This window comes from Pelecanus crispus, chromosome 5 (genome assembly GCF_030463565.1).
Source record: "Pelecanus crispus isolate bPelCri1 chromosome 5, bPelCri1.pri, whole genome shotgun sequence".
NCBI classification, from domain to species: Eukaryota; Metazoa; Chordata; class Aves; order Pelecaniformes; family Pelecanidae; genus Pelecanus; species Pelecanus crispus.
Window position 1 is genome coordinate 59,555,051 of NC_134647.1, and position 20,102 is coordinate 59,575,152.

The window sequence follows — 20,102 nt, forward strand, 5'->3', positions numbered from 1 at the left end:
AATGGATTTTTTTCAGCCATTGCTTTGACCCTCTCTGTACTCCTAAGTGCACTACTTTCTCCAGATTATTAATGTACATGCTCTGCTTTGAAATTGTAATATGCTTTATAGCAAGTGCTCACAACTGAAAAGGAGTGCAAGCTTCCACGGAATGTAGTGCATTATTCTTTATTTACATGGAGAAGTTAATCAGGATAGATGCACCAAAACCTCTTCTGCAACAGATACTGTGCTTTGTAAGCTCACTAAATAAATACTTTTTTTTCCTGGAATAAAGCATAACCATTCTCATCCAGTCACTTTCCTAAACTTTTTTAGAATGCTGAAATATATAACAGTAATAGATAGCCTTGGTGAATTTAATTCCCATCTTCTCAGCTCTTGATGCTGCTAATCAGATCTGAGGTGAATGACATTTTAATAAGATTTTTGAACTTCAAGTTTTATACCTTTAGAGTTCAACAGATTGTACAAAATGTCCCCAGACAAGATGCTTTCAGATATCCTACAAGGGTTTTGTCTTGGTATTCTTCCTTCTAAAAACCAGTTAATTCAAGCACTAGCTGAATAAAGTTGGGTTTAAGTTCTGTTAGAAAACCATGAACAATTAGGCAAGTAATTTTTGCACATTCTGGACAATTTATCTGGGGATGTCATAATGGAAAATCTTAAGGTTTCCAGGTTGTCTTTAAACAAACAAACAAACAAAAAAACCAAACCAAAAAACCAAAATAGCATCTGTATTTTGTATAATCACAGTGTTATTTAATTCAGTTGGTAAAACACCAAGAATTTAGAATTTTCTCACCTTGTCTGTGCTACATGTGTTCCAGTACAATAGCTGCCTAGGAAAGTACCATGTATTCTTATTAGAAACCTGTTAAAACACAGTCCTTATATAATTAATACACCTCTTCAGAGTAACTTCTAAAATAAATATTAGGAGCTACAGAAATGTAACAATGCACACACAAACCCACGTGTACAAAAGGACTAATACATACTGACACAGATTTACCACATGTACAGCAACAGATTACTTTGACTTTATGCAAATTTCTGTTAGAATAACAAAGATAGTAACTATCAATTAAAAGTTAAATAATGAAAACAATAATTCAAGCACAAATTATTAATATTAAGGTATCCCACTTTTTGGTCTATTTTAAATTGTATCAAGAAGATTTTTCCATATTGACTCATGGTTTCTGTATCAAATATACAGAAAGCAGCATGGCATCTTGGATTCCTCCCCTCAATTTACAAACAGTCACTTTGCCCTATAACATCTCAGCCATTCTTTAGAAGCATAAACCAACCTTTCCCATCACTTGCAAATAATAAATAATTCAGTAAAACAAGACTGGATTAAAGCAGGAGACTGAAATCCCTCTACTCCCAGGCACATTAAAGTCATAAGAAACAGGCATTCTGCATTCTAATTCAGGGACAGTACTACAAGCATTTCAAACAGCTGCTTGACTGTAGCATATGCCTCAGCTCTCCACAGCAATACCTCCCAGAGTGACCCTGTTAATTAAAACCTGTACCAGAACACAAGCTGTAGGCACCTCTCCATGAATCTGGCAAGCAAAGTGTTCTTGAGTTCCACACAGTGATTTGATTAACAGATAAATACATCCCAAAGGGTAAGTGTCCAGAACACTTCAATACAGTGCATTTTAAGTTTCCTTTGTAGCCAAAATATCCTCATGTGACATCTGAATTTTCTACTTAGAGTGAGCTCCCAGTGTATGCAAAACTACTGCGAATGGACTCAAATTAGAGTCCAAGTAGCACCTAATGCATCACTCCCTCAAGTGGCAAGTGTCAGTACTGACAAATCTGAAAATTAAAACATACCTCAAAAGAATGCGTCTCACCAAGGGGAATAGCTTTGGTTTTAATTTACGCTACTAATCATTTTAAATATCTCAATATGTATCCTATGTATCATTATTCTAAACTAAGGAATCCCAGTGCCTTAATCTTGTTTTTTAATGTTATAAGATATGAAGAGCATTAAGTTTATGAAGATGTCACTTAGACAATAAAAATTATTCCCTGATTTCTTTTTTTTTTTAAAGTGTGCCACAATACTCATAATTGGAATTAACAAAACATCCACTGATTGGGTGGAAGGGAGCGGGAATGTCTTTCCATTCAGAAGACATGGACGCCAAAGCACATTTACTTGGGGATTGGCATCTGTGCTGCTCCACCTGATGCTATGAAACTAAGTATTTTTCTGTTTCTTTAATGTTTTGGGATTCTGAAGCCACTCAGCAGATTTGTAGGTAGGTAGTCAACAGCAGCTCTAACCCAAAGCATACTTAATCAATAGTTCTTTGATTGAAGGAATCAGTGAGTCAATGATTCTACTCATTTCTGAATTACAGCTTTAAAGGAACCACACAGGAAAAATCCAGATAATCTAAAAACAAATCATGGTGTCTAACCATTAACTAGTCAATTCTGCTAATATTCATACAAAATGTACTGATTTAGTACAGATACTGCACACAGTATACTTATTCTGAGGCCTAGTTTTACTAATTTTGCTTAATCCAAACAGGCAACTCCGAAGCTTTTTGAAAGTAAATAATCAGTGAAAGAAGTCTTGAACTAAGATTTTCAGGCTTCCTGAGCATTCTCTTTGTTTGAAGAGCCACATTCTAAGAAAATATTGATTGATATTAGTCTCTACAGAAATCTGTGATAAAATTGGAATTTAAAAAAAAAACTAATTAAAACTGAATTCTTAAAGCATATTACTGAGGGGTTTTTTGTTTGATTTGGTTTTGGGTTTTTTTTTTGTTTTGTTTTGTTTTTTTTTAAAAGCAAGCAGCAGTCCTGCCCTGAAGCTCCAGCATTAAATGCCACTAGTCCATAGGGAAATAACTGTACAGGACAAATCATGCAAAAATTATAAACATAATTAATGTATATGATTAAATGCTCAAATACTGTGTATAATATTTACTTTGAGAATCAATGGACTCCCTGATTTAACATCTCCATAGCCTTAGCACAACTGTAAAAACTACAGCGAATACAATTACCAACTTCTTTGTACAAGATACAGAGTAGCTTTTTCCAATTAAAAGAAATTATTTTAGGATATGAGAATCATTTAAGCTAACCTACAAATCTCTGTTAGGTCTCTGAGACTTACAGAACAAGGATTTAATCAAAAGATTGCAAAGGCAATTGCAAATTTCCAGGGACTTCAGTAACCAGTAAACCATAACCCAGATTCTTAGATAATTCAGTAGCAATTAACAGGATTAAATAAATCTTGAAATATAACTTAGAGGTGCAGAATTAAGAATTTAGAATTCTCTCTTTTCATGTTAATCTCTTCTTCCTTCTGAGAGGATATAAAACATCGTATCTGAAAGCTGCTTACCAGTTTGCCAGTTAGATTTGTGTTCCAACTAATAAGGCTGTTTGGAGGCCTATGAGATTGGCATCTATTCTAAAAACAAGATATCACTCCCACAAGATGTACTTACTGAAATTAAACCCTTTTTTCCCCTCCTCTAGGGTCCCAGACAAACGGATGGGAGAGGAAGAAAAGAAAATCCACAAGAGACAACAGGAATCATTAAGTTCCAGCTTGCCAGATGACCTGTGTTTGATTTGTATTGCCACCTGCCCCCTCAATAAACTCTCTTTCCAATCATATCACTTCTTAAGACATGATGATCTTTCTAATTAATCAGCAAGTATGACAAACATAACAGTTTATGCTCTGGTACATTGCATTTGTATTACAGGGAGACAGGTGGAAGAAGCACAGAGTTATAATCCATTAGTGTGAAGGAAAAATTTACATCATAAGCGTTCTGAGTAAATGGGTAATAAATTTCCCTTTCCAACTATAATGCTCCTACCAGCATTGGTAGTTTTGAGAGCAGAAACCACTGTACTAAGAACGGTCTGGAAAACATGCAAGAGAGCTGCTAGAAACTAGACGTTTTACCAGTCGTCTTGTTAAAATCTGTGCCAATACTAATCATTGGGTTTAACCTTCATGCTTGCCTACATTACATGTGGTCCCTATTCTGACTCTGCATGAAGTCTTAAACTGGCCTAGTTGAATCCCTCACACAAAAATTATTAAAGGACAGGGAAAGGCTATAACTGCATCTACAAAAAGCCATCTGACTGCTGCCAGAGTAGAAGCCAAATTCAGGACGTCCCCACCACGGAGTGACTCCCAGCTGTGACTAGCGACTTTGGAAGCCATTGGCAGCTGTTACAAAACAGAGGATCCTTCCAGCTCCTGTACTTCCTGCTAGCAGCGGGCTTGGTGGCTACGCAGCTCCAGGATTCAGGTCTCAAAAGCTTCCTTTATGTCAGCCTTCACCACTGCTCTAAGGGACTGTTACTGCTGGGCTCTAGCCTACAGATTTTTAAATTTCTCAAACGTCACTTTTTGTGTACAGAGTATCCAATGCACTCTTAATAGTTTAATTGAAAAAAATACACCCTGTGGATATTTTTTTCCACTGACTCATACTGCAGGTCTCTGATACTAATTTTGCAGACCTGTGGCGTACTTGGCATTAATTTCACTAGCACAGATCTTTGTCATGTGTTAAAAAAGACATTGTACATGACTGTTAAGCAAAATAGAAGATAAAAGAATTGTGACTTAGTTTGCTAAAAAAAAGTTACACCTTCGGCTAAAATCCTTTCCAAAAGGATTGTAATGCAATATAAATACTTGGTCACCAAGTAGGCCATTTGTCTGTGACTTTTTTAACAGAAAAGTATACCAGATGGCTTTAATTTCAAAAGGCAAACCATTTTTCACTTTCTCTTATCTCCAAAATATGTGGATCAATTTCACTGTTCCTTCCCTAGATGGGTTTCTTCCCTATTTACTTCTCATGTGTAGAAAAGAATGAGTGAAAAGATTGTTAACGTTTGCTATGGTTAATGCTCATTCTTTTTCATAATTTCCTTTTCATAAACTCCAAAAACTGTAAACCTGGGAAGCTGGAAAAGCAGGGCTAAAGTCTCCTGCCAGTTCCGCCCTACTAAATAATGTATAGCCATATGCAACAGCCCAAAGTTTTTTTTTCTATCACCTGGAAGACCATGGCTCTCATTAGCTCTATAAAATAACACAGTGGTAAAGCAGCAATCTGGACCTGGTCTTAGCATGACTATATTTCTGTCCCATTAGTTGTAATACACAAAAAGTGTTTTATGCTGGCTGCACGAGTATGGACAACACCTAACTCAGGGTAAATCCCTGCTTACTGCAGGGGGGTTGGGCTCGATGATCTCTCAAGGTCCCTTCCAACCCAAAGCATTCTATGATTCTATGATTCTAAAACCTATCAACAGAAAGCTACCATGCTGAAACTTGAAATGGAAGAACAATTATGTACTGGACAAATAGTTTGCATCATGTGGTACTGTTAGCCTCAGAAATGATTCACTGTGTCACTGAACTATGATTTCAAGTACTGTTCTACCCCTTTAATTCTTTAGAAAAATAATTTTCTAAACATTTGTATGTAAAAATGAACTAAAGTAGCCTCCTAAGTGTTAGAATTTTTTTCTAAAAATGTATTTCAATATAGATAAACATGCCATGATCAAGTCATCACAGAACCAATACACTACTCAAATTTTAAGGAGTTTAAACACCTATGTAATCTGTAAGTGAAAATACACATTAAAATTCCAGTAATTCCATTTGCTTATTTATTTTTCTTGCTTCATCAGTAAAAAGAATTAGCATTAATCTGATCATATATTTAAACTAAATTCATTGTCGCATTTGGATATTTACTTATGGCAAAGATGAACTGCCCTCCCAGGCAAATGCTACTGTATACATAAATGTGTAACAGTCATCCTATGGAGACAAAAAAGCACACACTGAAGAATGACAAAGTAACAGGACTGAGTAACAGGTCTCAGCATTATTTATACCTATCTTCTGGCATAAAGTCCCTAGTCTATGAGGGAGTAAAAGGCTTTAGGCTATATCCCAATCTGGGAATACCAAAGTCCCATGGATCAGTCCGAATACAGATGAGGCAAATGAGGAGGGGACCAAGTCTGTGTAAATCCAAAACTGACCTTGCCCTAAGCCTTAACAGTGCACCTCTGAATACTTACCATGTCAAAGCTTGGCTCTACTTACAGGTTTCTCAGGTAGTGCTCTCATTTATATTCTTCTAAGAAACCTAGTTCAGACAAAATGACTGAGCTCCTAGTACCAGCTAAATCAGCCCGTGCTGGTACCAGCACATCAATTAAAAATCCCCCCAAATCCAAAAACTAAGAAGCAAAAATGACTTGTCTGAAAACAGCTTCTACTTCATCTCCTCCTATAAGCCCAGCCAAACTCCCATATGCCTAAAATGAGATGAAGACATTCTCAGAACATGGCTTGGCTCCTCCGATCAGTTGGACAATGGCACTGTACCAAACACTGGATATTGTATGGATTTTTCTCATTGTATTGGGTTTGCATGGCAAGGTTTTCATAGCAGAGGGGCTACAGGGGTGGCTTCTGTGAGAAGCTGCTAGAAGCTTCCCCTACGTCCGACAGAGCCAATGCCAACTGGCTCCAAGATGGACCTGCTGCTGGCCAAGGCCGAGCCCATCAGCAATGGTAGCAGCACCTCTGGGATAACATATTTAAGAACAAGGGAGAAAACCCTGTGCAACTGCAGCTGGAGAGAGAAGTGAGAATATACGAGAGGAACGTCTATACAGACACCAAGGTCAGTGAAGGAGGAGGGGGAGGAGGTGCTCCAGGCACTGGAGCAGAGATTCCCCTGCAGCCTGTGGTGAAGACCATGGTGAGGCAGGCTGTGCCCCTGCAGCCCATGGAGGTCCATGGTGGAGCAGATATCCACCTGCAGACCGTGCAGGACCCCACACCAGAGCAGGTGGATGTGCCCCAAGGAGGCTGTGACCCTGTGGGAAGCCCGCGCTGGAGCTGGCTCCTGGCAGGACCCATGGAGAGAGAGGAGCCCAGGCTGGAGCAGGTTTGCTGGCAGGACTTGTGACCCCGTGGGGGACCCACGCTGGAGCAGTCTGCTCCTGAAGGACTGCACCCTGTAGAAGGGACCCACGCGGGAGCAGTTCATGAAGAACTGCAGCCCATGGGAAGGACTCACGTTGGAGAAGTTCATGGAGGACTGTCTCCTGCGGGAGGGACCCCATGCTGGAGCAGGGGAAGAGTGTGAGGAGTCCTCCCCTGAGGAGGAAGGAGCGGCGGAAACAACATTTGATGAACTGACCGCAACCCCCATTCCCCATCCCCCTGCACCACTGAGGGGGAGGAGGGAGAAAAAAAATCAGGAGTGAAGTTGAGCTTGGGAAGAAGGGAGAGGTGGGGCAAAGGTGTTTTAAGATTTGGTTTTATTTCTCATTATCCTACTCTGATTTTATTGGTACGAAATTTAACTAATTTCCCCAAGTCGAGTCTGTTCTGCCTGTGACGGTAATTGGTGAGTGATCTGCCTGTGCTTATCTCAACCCACAAGGCTTTCATTATATTTTCTCTCCCCTGTCCAGTTGAGAAGGGGAGTGACAGAGCAGCTTTGGTGGGCACCTGGCATCCAGCCAGGGTTAACCCACTTCTCTCATAAATGTTGTTGTTCTAAAGCTCCATAAGGAAGTATACTATTAAATATGAAAATATAAAACTGAAGTACTTTTGTCTTAAGGGATACATCTAAAACTCAGTATGTGTAATTAAGTTTTACTGCATAAAAGAGAGAATGTTTTGTTTCCTCTTTTAAGCTAGACACACCAGCAAATACAGCCAAGGTATGATAAAACTGAGGACTTGAAAGCACTGAATAACTGAAAATACTAATAAACGCCAATTATATGAGACTATGATATTCAAGATAACCAAAAGAGATGAGAACACATCACAATGCTCAAAAAACACAAATCCTTTAACTCTCTCTTGAGCTTTTGCCTCTGTGAATCACTTGCAGTATTTATCAATTAGTTGTTACAAATACTAAGCAGACAAATCTCCACTTCCCGTGATGTGGTGGCACTAAGCTGTCCACCTGTGGTTTAATTGCACACTTCAAGACCACACACCGCTAAAGTTAAACCAACAGATTTGTTCTTATGAAATTCAGTTGGTTTCCTAAACTTTGTTTGCTGTGCGAACACGCAGACAATGCATTAGCTCAGCTTGATAAAGCACAATAGCTATTAAAAAAGAAAGCAAGCCTCAAGAATGCAACATCTCTCTCACCACCACCCTTGAATGACTGCTCCCTATGCTTTTTATTAGAAAGAGTCAAAGATGCCAGTAACCTTACAGCTGGTGACTCGGTAATAACAGAGGGTAACAAGACAGAAATAATGAATACCTCCTTGTTAAGCAGTTTTGTTTGTGCTGTTCCAAGAGAGACCTGCCAAGAACTTTCCATGCAAACCTTATTTTTCTGGGATTTCTAACTTGGCTGCAAAAAACATCCAGCATGATAATGCCCAGTTCAAAAGAATTCAGATTACAAGTTTTAAAATATACTTCCAAGGTTTGGAATAAATTAAATTTACACCAAATAAGATAAACAATTTAGCACTTCATACATTTTTTAGTTGCTTTACTGAAAAATCCCCTCTAGTTAGCAAGTTTGCACCCCAGATCATTATATGTTTTCTAACCCTTTGGTATTAAATAAATCTGAAGTATTGCAGTGTGAAAGGAGGCTTTTGTGCTGTATGGTCAAGACTCCACTGACGTGTATTTTCTTTTTAAGGAAGACTGTACGAAATGCGTATGAAGCACTTGTGGGATTCTATCTGATAAACAACTCAGTGGATTAAATCTGTGCTAATTCTTAATACAACTCAGCTGACTTGGGTATAAGGCCAGATTATGAAAATATTGGCTAAGTTTAACACACCATTCTTACAAAACATAAGCCTAGAATTTCCATGTTAAATTATGTGGGCTTTTTTTTGTTTTGTTTTTAACCAAATGATTCAAAGCTTTGAGCTGTACAAAGTCCAGTTTCAGTGTTCCCATTTTCTTTTTTGGCACATGACCCATTATAACAAGGTCATTTTGTACAGTTCCTTGCCAAGCAATACTGCTTCCTGTGGCAACTAGCAAGATATACAGAAATTAGATTTCAGGCACAACACAGATTGGAGCCCAAGCTAAGGAAGCTCTCTTTCAGGCAATAGCCAGGTATCAAGAAGCAAGAACAGCTATGACAGTTGCCTGAGCTATGAAAAAGCAGTGGCTTAGGCTTATGCCTAAGAGAAAGAAACCTCCCAGCAATTCAAAACTAAAAGAGACAATGAAAACGTACCAATAAATTATAAAACTGTTCTGAATATATCTGGTGAGATCATTTCAAAGGAAACACTGGAAGGAACAGGGCCAGAAAATACCATAAGACAGAGTAGCTTAGAAATGTTTCTGCTCATTTTCTTGACTTATTTGGATTTTCTCTCAAGAGAATTTGCCTACAGCACATTATCCCCCAGAATATCTCTACCTACCTTACAGTTCAATGCAAATTAAGACTAAGTAATCCTATGAAACAACGATTCCTCTGAGATTATTTGCAATTCAGCGAAACATGCTGGATATGTAAGGACTTTACCATTCTTGAGGAGTTTGTATGAACTAGAGTAAGTCATGGCGCTCAGATTCTCATTCTGCTCAGCTCCAGAGTAAATTAAAGCTGCAGGGGAACAGCTCCCCTTGACATTACCAATGTAAATACTTGAAAATAGAGCACTACTGCACTATACAACCTGAACAAGGAAAAAACATGGCTAGCCAGACAAGAGACAAATAAGAACAAAGAGCTCCTACCAGATCAGTGGAACTTGGAGCACAAAGGCAAAGTAGCGAAAAGGCTTCTGTGTTACTGTCTGCTCTGCAAGAAGCCACAAAGGTAGTCAGTGGTTACAAGAGGGTGTTGGCCCAGGGAAGCATGGTGTGCCTTCCTTCAATGATTAAAGAGCCAGCAGAAGCACAGACACAGAGCATCTCCATGCAGATGGCTCTTAATCTTCTGCTGATACACAGGAAACCTGCTCTCTAGCAGCAGCGAGGATATTTCAGCAGGACTGGGCTCTCTTAAGTAATGAAATCAGAGCAATGTAATAATGTCAAAGCATTATTTGTTACTGCTTGCCTAGTCTTACAATATCTAAAACTTTATCATTCTGGCTCTAAACTAAAACAGTTCATCACTTTGTTCTGCATTTCCACTGTGACATCCTGACCTCTGACTAGAACTTCTACAACCTACTACAACATAAATACCATTTATAATTCTTGTTTTTCATCTGTTTGTGCTTAAGTATACCACCTTTGGTTCATCTCTTCCCTCAAAGAAGTCAAACAGTATTCATAATTATACCAGCACAATACCACTTAAGACGTTAGTGGTAAAAGGGAATAAAACATGGCAGTGTGCCCTCTACCTTGGATACACTTTCTTACTGAGACAGTTCTTGCTTCTTGCTTCCCTGTCTCTTCTAGTGACCATGACTTACTGCTTTTCCCACTTCTGAAAGAGCATACTACCAGCTGGGACAGGGACTCACAAGTGCCCAGTTTCAACAGTTGCCCTGTGCATAGCAAAATACTCAGCTGAACAAGCTTGGACCTATATCAACACAGGGTTCATTGCAATTAAATCTGTTCTCTTACCCTACACTCTCCAATCACACAGTTGCTTCCTTTCTGTTAAGAACAAAGAGAGAAGGAGGAAAGAGCTTGACACAGAGAAGACTCACCAGACCACAGAGAAACTGATAGGTATATACCCCAGCAAGTCCCTGTTCTTGTACAAAATCTCCAGGGGCTACTTTTGTTGTTTCATATAACGATTCCCTTGATTCAACACAGCGCCTGCAAGCATACTCTTCCCCAGGCTGAGTCTTCCCTCATTTAGTAAATTATCATCTGCAAGGACTGTACTGTGGCTGTTAAGACAAACCCTGGATCATGGAAGATTATGAAAGTACTGTGCAGAAGTGGGAGTCCTGGGTGTACTTTGTCTGTCTCAGACTGCTTCCAGGGCAGTAGCCATCACAACTAGGGCCCAAACATTCCCTGAACAACAAGTTTCAGCCTGCTTGCCCCCTTCCTTCATCCATATTCAACTATGTTGGCTAATACAAAGAGAGGGCTCTGTTTCTGACATCCGTGATAATGATGGACATTTCTATTCTTTGTGCCAACAAGTGGAACCATGACTGCTCCCTGCACAGGTGAGACAGCCAAGCTAACACCCTATGCTTTAACAGAGCCGTATATACTTGTCCTGGTTTCAGCTGGGATAGAGTTAATTTTCTTCCTAGCAGCAGGCATAGTGCTGTGTTTTGGATTTAGTAGGAGAAGAATGTTGATAACACACTGATGTTTTTAGTTGTTGCTGAGTACTGCTTATGCTAGTCAAGGACTTTTCAGCTTCCCATGCTCTGCCAGGTACACAAGAAACTGGGAGGGGGCACAGCCAGGATAGTTGATCCAAACTGACCAAAGGGCTATTCCATACCATGTGATGTCATGCTCAGTATATAAACTGGGGGGGTTGGCCAGGGAGCGGCGATCGCTGCTTGGGAACTGTCTGGGTATTGGTCGGTGGGTGGTGAGCAATTGCATTGTGCATCACTTGCTTTGTATATTATTATTATTATTATGTTACTATTATCGTTACTATTTTACTTTATTTCAATTATTAAACTGTTTTTATCTCAACCCAGGAGTGTTTCTCACTCTTACTCCTCCAATTCTCTCCCCCATCCCATCAGGGTAGGGGGAGTGAGCGAGTGGCTGCATGGTGCTTAGTTACCGGCTGGGGCTAAGCCACGACAATACTATATAGCAAGAATAGCATATGAGGACAGAACAACCAGAGAGATGTATAAGCCTTTTGTAGGTAATTTCTCTTTTGAGACTTGCTAGAAGAAAGAAATCATTCAGGTTATTTCTTCAAAACCAAATATTCTGCATGACACCCTCAATCCAGAAACACAATTATATACACACTTAAATTTATCATGTCTGTAGTACTACTGATTTCAAATGGGAACTACACATAAGATCATAGAATCATTAACCTAAAGCTTAAAAAAAATCCTTGTTGGAGCCAAGTGTTTATTGCTAAATGTACATACACATTTAGTTTAAGGCAACTATTAAAATAACTGTCGCTCTTTCCATGTTTCTAGTATATATTGAAATAGGGGAGTATTTAAATCAAATTGTTCTACAAGAGGCTTAGACATCCCATATATTTTCGTATATTGAAAATGTTTTCAAATGAACTGTAAGGCATACATGTTGTAAAGCTACCCAGAATATATTATAAACAAATTAAGTTATGCCAAAAGAGAATTAAATTTAACAGTTCTATGCACTCAGGTTGTGAGGCATGCATAATCAAAATCTCCAACACCATCAAGGGTCACTATGTATAAATGAAGGCTTACAATAAAAACCTTTGATACGCACTTTCCACAACCACTTTTTAAACAGTGTACCAGCTATTTACACCTGATCCCTAAAGTAATCATCAAACATTCCTCAGAAACATGCAATTTCTCAGTAAGTTAAGGGAAACAGAGAAACTGCCTAAAAATTCAGTGAAAAATTGGATTATGTTTCAAAGAGGATATATATATTAAAAAAAACCCTTCATTGGGTAGTCACCTATGCTATTCCCTTGCTTTCTTCTCTTCATCCATCTTCACTACCACCCCTTCCAAAAAATAATTCTGCTGTGATTCAATGGCACCAGAATTTTACTGTTCTAACAGAGCATTCTTTCCTATTTACTGCTGGTCTCATTCAGACACACATGGGCTTCAGTGGAAACTGAAAGCAGGGCCAAAAGATGGGAAACTGAAGTCTATTCATGCTCTGCTAATAAATCATGTGTATGCTCAAAACAAATGAGCTTTTATGAATGTTCAGATCTTTCTTCACATGTAGAAGCAGAATGAAAAAAAATCAGCCAGTCACTTCAATGAAGTATAGTTCAACAGAAGAAAGTGTACAATTTAGTATTCACTCTCATTCAGACTTAGTGAGTCTTGCTAACTGATTTAAACTTCTTATACCTGAATGCACAATTTGAAAACTAGTGTCATGCCCATCTTCCTCTGGACTGGAGTGCAAATAAAGCATTATCTAACAGGTACCATAATGGTAATAACAGTACATTTTTTTTTTTTGTACAGAGTGTTTTTTTGAATGTAAATTTCCCACCATACACTTATTTTACAGTGCAGCTAAGCTAGCTGTAGTATTTAAAGGTTACATTAATAAAATCACGCTTAGGATTTTCCTTAGAAAACACATCAGGCACTAGGTGGCCATAAAAGAAATAGTACACAGATTTCACTTACTGAAAGAGGGTAGGATCTATTCTGTATGTTTTAAAGTTTATAATAAAAAAATATCCGTTATAGCAGGGTATTTGGTCTCTTCACAGACAACTTGACAACAGTGGAATGTCAAGAAAGAGAAAGCACTGGAATTACAGAGCACTGCACAGCACACCTGGGAAGAAAAGTCAACTAAAATCCCCTGGCATGAGTGCAATTCCAGGACATGGGCAGAACTTGAAAGCAGGCAGTGTGAAAACCAGATTAAAAAGTTTAAAAAAATAAATTAAAAAAACCCTCAGAAGACACCAAAGTAACCAGAGAAAAAGACAAACCAACCAACTAGCCATGAGTGCTGAGGGAGCTGAAACGTTTTGCCTCTCTCAGACAACAGGAAAGGGACAGATCTGTTGCCTGGTTGGTGTCTCAGTGGAATTGGGTAGGAGAAGATGTGCATTTTTTTTCCCCCTTGATGGAGCTATGTTAGGTCAAAGCCAAGTTCAGGAAATGAAACCAGTAGTATCCAAGTATTAAGAGAAGCAACTGTTAGGTACCACATTTGATTCTCATTGGGCAGCTTTTTGGTCGTGCAGATTTCAGTAGTAAATGAGCTAAAGTAGCTATTATTCTACCTTTTTTCTTTTTTTAATTTTTAACCATATCAAAAATCACAGACAATCCAAGTAAAATGTCATACAAAGCTTTATCTTCCTTTTGACTCATGAAGCTACTAGAATCTGTAAATTTGGTAAACTGTTTTCTTCCCTTTTAAATGCCTCAGCACTTTCTGTTTACAAATTAATAAAAGAATTTGAAAGACAACAATTATGTAGCTATTGTTGTACTTTTGTATCATCCTGAAACAGGGAGAACATACTCCCCTCCAAAACCGTGCTCTGAGAAAACTGCTAGCTTGCAGAAACCACATACATGCATTGCAGTAACAATGCCAAAGAAGTTTAATAATTCATACAATCACTCACTTGATAATACCTATTTAAAAATACAATTTCTTAACTCTTACAGTTTTACCATTACTTATAAAGAAGTATATTTAATAAAATATCATAAGTTTAAGAGGCTGGAATATCAGTGATTCCATTTACAAGTCATCCTTAGGCTGTAATAACCTTACAGAATCATTTACAGATTACCACACACCCAACACAAAACCTGCTGAGGTCAACAAGCATGTTTCTTAAGGATCACACTGGGACATGACTGGTTCTTGGTCTGTATGTTGACAGTCTGACAGCACCGCATCAAGTTGTGCGTGCTGCCTCTTTGCCAGAAGTTATAGGCCACGGGGCACACCCCTCCCCTCAGCCACTACCATTTCTATCGTGACTGATACCCTCTAAGCTAAGGCAAAGAGATGGGATCATCTTAAATAGCCAAATTTGATAGCAGCAATTAAAGATAATATCCCCATGGTGTTATTCCTAGCCTTTTTCCAACATCAAGACTGAAGCATTGCATGGCAGAACAGTTGCTGTGAACTGCTGTGTTTGTGGATTTGCCCTAATACAACCAGCTAATCTGCAATGGGACTGTTTTTACTACCCTTTGTAGGTAGCCTGATAAACTGTCTGTTCACTAGCGCTGAGCCTCGCTATAGACAGTGCCGCAGCAAAACCAGTAACGGTACTGCTAATTTAAAACATTTTACTTTATCACCAAGTATTGTGAATGAAGAAATTACGCATGAAATCTTACTCCAGCTTGAACACTCTCTATAATCCAGCACTCGCCTGAATTTAGTCTAAGGGCATCTACTCTATACATAGCCTCTTCAGAAGCCAAGTGAATCTTAAAACAAGTGAAAAAACAGAGGTATAAAATTGTTAGTCAAGGTTCATTCCACTATCTCCCAAGGTTAAGACTATTAGCAACAACTGTCATCCACACCATTATTCATAGCTTCATGGTCATATTTGTTCCTCCTGCCTGACACTAACTACAGGCTTGGTACACCCACTGTGTAAATGGCTAGACACATGACAGTGAAGAATCGGGCCTATGATGTAATTACAGGATAAAACTAGTCAAATGGGTTTCTAATTTGGGGGGGGGGGGGGGGGGAGGAAGGGAGAAAGAAGGTTAAAAAAAAAATAATCGGTGAGCTGCTTGTTTTAATCCTTAATACTTTTGTCTTTCCGCTTGGAATGAACTTTAAAGCATAAAATACTTTGTAGCAGAAAGACTGTGTACAGAAGAGATTATCACTATTTAAAATATTTTAAGATGGATAAACAGGAGCAGAGCAGAAGGGGATGACTTCTCACTCAGTTTTTCTGTTTATGTACTCTGAACAATTAGAGCAAATTTTAATAATTTTCCATGCCGACTGTTGATATCTTTGACAATGCAATAAGCAAGATCACATTTCTGCATGTCTGCAAAAGTAGAACTGGTACAAGAACTCCAGCAACTGGTGGCGATGTCTTCTTTTTCACTTACACAGATTAGATTTTATATTCATGCTTTCACTTCTAAGAGCCCTGAGCGAATTAAAAAACACTTGTTTGCAGTTACCACAACACAGCTTTTTTAGATTTTGTTCTGTGACTCTGAACAGGTTTCAATAGCACAAAGGCTGCAGCCACAAAAATTTCTGCATTTTAAATTAGACAGGTAGCAATGTTTATGTATGTACCTATACATAATTCTATCTATTGCCATTTTTGAGATGCATTCTCTAAAACAATATTCACTTTTTTTTTTAAGTAAGAAGGGACTCACGATTGCAAGAATTTTGGAAGATCAGACCACATTTTTATTTGTTTTGGCTAAGTGTCACTAGTCTCAGTGTATGGTACAGTCCATACATATATGTGATGTTTTGCAAGTGCATAGGAACAGATGATAAATACAGGAGTACATTAAATATAACTGATGACTCCTTTTTGGATTATGCCACATTTCTGTAAGAAAGCTGTTTTGGAAAGTTTCATATTATTTTATAGGGACTAGTTTGTAATCTTTTGACCTCTCAAAGTGGATCCTATATTCATCATATCTAAATAACAGCCTTACAGTTTTCCTAAACTTGTTTTCCCTGTAAGTTTAGATAATTTTTAGGTATTTTCTTAGTCATACAAGAAACAAATGAGTTGGGATCTGGGACATGTATACTTTTTTCCAGCTCTAATCATTTGAGGTTTTAAAGTTCATGAATTCCAGGTGTTTGTTGTTAAATATACAGGAAGAATTAAACTAGTTTTCTAGTGGCAATGTAAAAAAAAAAAAATTAGTTAAAATAAAGTTAAGTGTCTAATATAACTTATTTCCAAAGTATATATAAAAAAAAAAATCAGGAAAGTGTGCAAATACAGGTTTTACTTTAGTTAAAAAACTTTAGTTACTTCAGTTAGAAAACTAAGCATACATCCTTCCTGAATAGAGAACATTTCCCAAGTCATACCTCTATGTTAATTTGGTACTATTACTCCTATTTCTGCTGTAGAGAATCTGGGAATTTCATTTGTAAGTGTGCTAAAGCAAGGATTTCTAAACTTTCTCCTCCCCTCCCTTCTGCTGAATACTGCCAACAGCAGCTCCTAGTTTTGTAGCTAGCTATGTACCACTTATGAGTGGTATGCATGACAGTTTGGGAATCCCATCCCAGAGAGCATATGGGGAGATAGTCAGCAAAAATCCCTCCAAATCTCTCCACAACCCTTTCATTTACTCATTACTAGCAAATACGGATTCATGTCAGTAAAACTGTAAAGTACACTATGGCCTCACAATCATGATACTTGTACCATGGTGCACATGAAGTGCTAGAAGCATACATAGCCACGTAACAATGGAAAATCTCTGTCCAGATCAATTCACAGTCCACTTTAAACACAAAGAAATAACAGTTTGGATAAAATATTATTTGAAACCTTACAGTGTCATGCTAAGACTGTGTCAAAATATTCTTTTCCAGACTGAGTGGCGCTAAAAAAAAAAAAAAACCCAAACCAACCCACCTCAGACTGCCATCCTCCACTGCAACAGTTTGGGAAGACACTAAATTATCACAAAGGAGGAGGGTGGGGGGGTGGGGCAGGGGAAATGCAGGTTAGCTAACAATTACTTTAAGTCAGGAGTGGTCTTTTAGTGACCCAAGAAAACTCAGCCAGATAAAACTAACTACAAAAAGAAACTGTTAATTTTTGGCCAGATCAGCTTCTCGAACTGGCTCACCCAGTACCCAGGCTGGCAGGGAAGGAGGGCATGCTTCTACATTACACTAACCTAATAACTATTTGTTGCCAAAAAGCGCAAATTTACTCCCCCCTGGCGCTGCTGGTCACCCAATTACACAGCGCCCGTGCAAAGGAGCGGCGGGGCCTTCCCACCAGCAGCAGCCCGTCACCAGCACGGCCACACCCTCAGACCCGCACTTCAAAGCTAACTCATCCAATTCTGTTTGAATGCAAGTCATTCATCACCCGGTTACTAGTTCCTACCGTGACTAATACTTCTTTCCACACAGGCCACTGTTAAAAGCGATTTCAGACATTTCCAAAACCAGCCCAGGTACTTGTGAGCGAGACAGCAGATGGTCTCTAGGGCAAACAGCAACTACTGCCTGTTATTAAAGTTATTACGTGAATAGGCCCCGAACCATTTTAAGGCTCTGTCATTTTTCAGCCCGAGTACTCGAGGAGTTATATATAGACGCAATTTAAAATAGGAGGGACAAACACACGCCAGAGGGACGAGAAGCCCGCCCCGCCGGCAGCGCTCCCTGCTCCGGTCAGCGCGGCCCCGGCCCCCCCCGCAGCGAGGCGGCCGCCGGCGCCGGGCAGGTCCCGGCCTTCCCAGAAGACGCCAGAGACGGCCAACGGCTGCGCGCGGAAGGCCCGCCCGGCCCCGCTGTGGAAAGCGGCGGCGGCTGGGCCCGGCGGCCGAGGGACGCCGCCCTTTTCCCCACAGCCGGGCACCGCCAGGCGCCCCCTTACCGGCGGGAAGCGCTCCGCCTCTCTCTCCCGCTGCCGCCGGGTTAAGGCTGGGCCGAGCCCGCCCCCCCCCGCTCCGAGCTCCCTCGGTCCGCCCCCCCCCCCCTCCCCGCCCGCGGCGAGACCCACCCCGCCCGACCTCGCCTGAGGCGAGGGCCCGGCCCGGCGCCAGGAATGCCCCAGTGGGGAGGGGGCGGCCACGTGACCGCCGGGCGGCGGGAGGCAGCCCGCCCCGCCCCTCCCTCCCGCGCTCCCCGCCCCGCCCCGCCCGAGCGGGGAGGCGGCGGCGGCCGTGGCGTTGGCGCATGCGCAGCCGCGCTTCGCCCATCCAGTGCGGCAGCCGCGGGTGGAAAACCGCAGCGGCAGCTGCTGCGGGGAGCCGGGAGCGCGTCGCCTTGCTGAGGGGCGGCTGGGGCAGCGCCCGGGCGCGGGGCAGCGGCGGGGTAGCTGGCACCGCTCCCGGCCCGCTGCAGGCTGCCGGTGAGGCGGGGCGGCGCGGCGCGGCGGGCTGCGCAGCGTTTTGGGGCCGGTCCCCGGCGTTTTGACATCTCGGCGGCCTCCGCCGGGGCTGGGAAGGGCCGCGTCCCGGCCCGCTGCGGCTGCGGGGGCCTTGCCGGCGGCTCCCGCCCCAGGCCGGCGGGGGGGGGGGGGGGGGGGGCTGGCAGCCGCGGCGGCCTGGGGCGCCCAGCCCTGGCCGGAGGGTCTCCCCGGGGAAGGGGGGGCCGGGGCCGCCGGGGGCCGTTTTTCGGAGGGTGGGGGGCGGCGGCGTGAGTGAATTGAGACAAAGAGCGAGGAGGAGGAAGAAGAGGACACTCGGGCTCTGCCACATTCCTGTGCAGAGGAAGGCGGGAGGCGGCGTTAGCCCTTTACGGACAGCTGGGTTCGGCGCTGCCCTCAGCTGCTGTCGGCGTACTTACAGACGCCTCTCCCGGCCGCGGAGGAGGAGGAGGAGGAGGAGGAGGAAGAACCATGTAAGTTCCGAATTGCCAGGGGTCCTGTGAGAAGATGGGGGATGTCGCCGACGCCAAGGAGATGAGAAGACTTTCATTGTTCCTGCCATCAAACCCTTTGACCATTATGATTTTTCCCGAGCGAAAATCGCCTGTAATCTCTCCTGGCTGGTGGCCAAAGCCTTTGGGACAGGTAGGTGGCGTCGTCTTCTTCCCTTTCTTTGATGCTGGTTCCTGCTCGGTTGCTTCGCTCCTGAGGACGTGCGGGCCCTTCCCTGAGGAGCTGGGAAGGAGGGGTAGGAGGTGCGTAGGAAATGGTTTTGGTCTGTTGCCTCATCTTTAGGTTCCCTTGCACGTTGTGGGTTTTTTTTTTTGTTTGTTCGTTTTCTTTTGTTTTTCTTTAATTACCTGAATCTTTTTGTAGTAGTACCACTGATTCCATTAGTGAGTAATTTTTGCGTATTGGCGCTAATACAATTTTATTTGAGGAATCGAACTCTGTAAATTGTATTTTATTTATTCCCCGGGCCACACTTCTAGAATGCGAAAAAACACCAGCAATCCGTGTTTGTTGTCTCGAAAATTTTCCTAACATTGTTTAAGAGCTGAATTGGGGGGCTAGTGGTGGAAATGGACGTGCGCTGTTAGTTTTGACATGTGTGACAGTAGCCTGTAGCCATTTGAGTGGTTAAGCAGTAAGAAGGGTTTCAGGAAAAAGAGCGTTTTGGCCTGCACAATACCGAAGGCTCTCCTTGTCTGTAAGCGTAAATGGAATTGATTGTAATGCCTCCGAAAGGCATTACTGCTCTGTCTTTGAAAACCTGGGCCT

At 41.4% G+C, this 20,102-nt stretch overlaps 1 protein-coding gene across 1 annotated transcript in view; it reads left to right on the top strand.

Moving 5' to 3' along the window:
- Positions 1-19,304: 19,304 nt before the first annotated feature.
- CAMSAP2 (calmodulin regulated spectrin associated protein family member 2) overlaps positions 19,305-20,102 on the top strand; it is a 95,310-nt gene continuing 94,512 nt past the window's right edge. The window contains 2 exon segments of the mRNA XM_075710372.1: positions 19,305-19,356; positions 19,359-19,466. Of these exon segments, the coding sequence (XP_075566487.1) occupies positions 19,329-19,356; positions 19,359-19,466 (136 nt within the window). The 5' untranslated portion in view covers positions 19,305-19,328.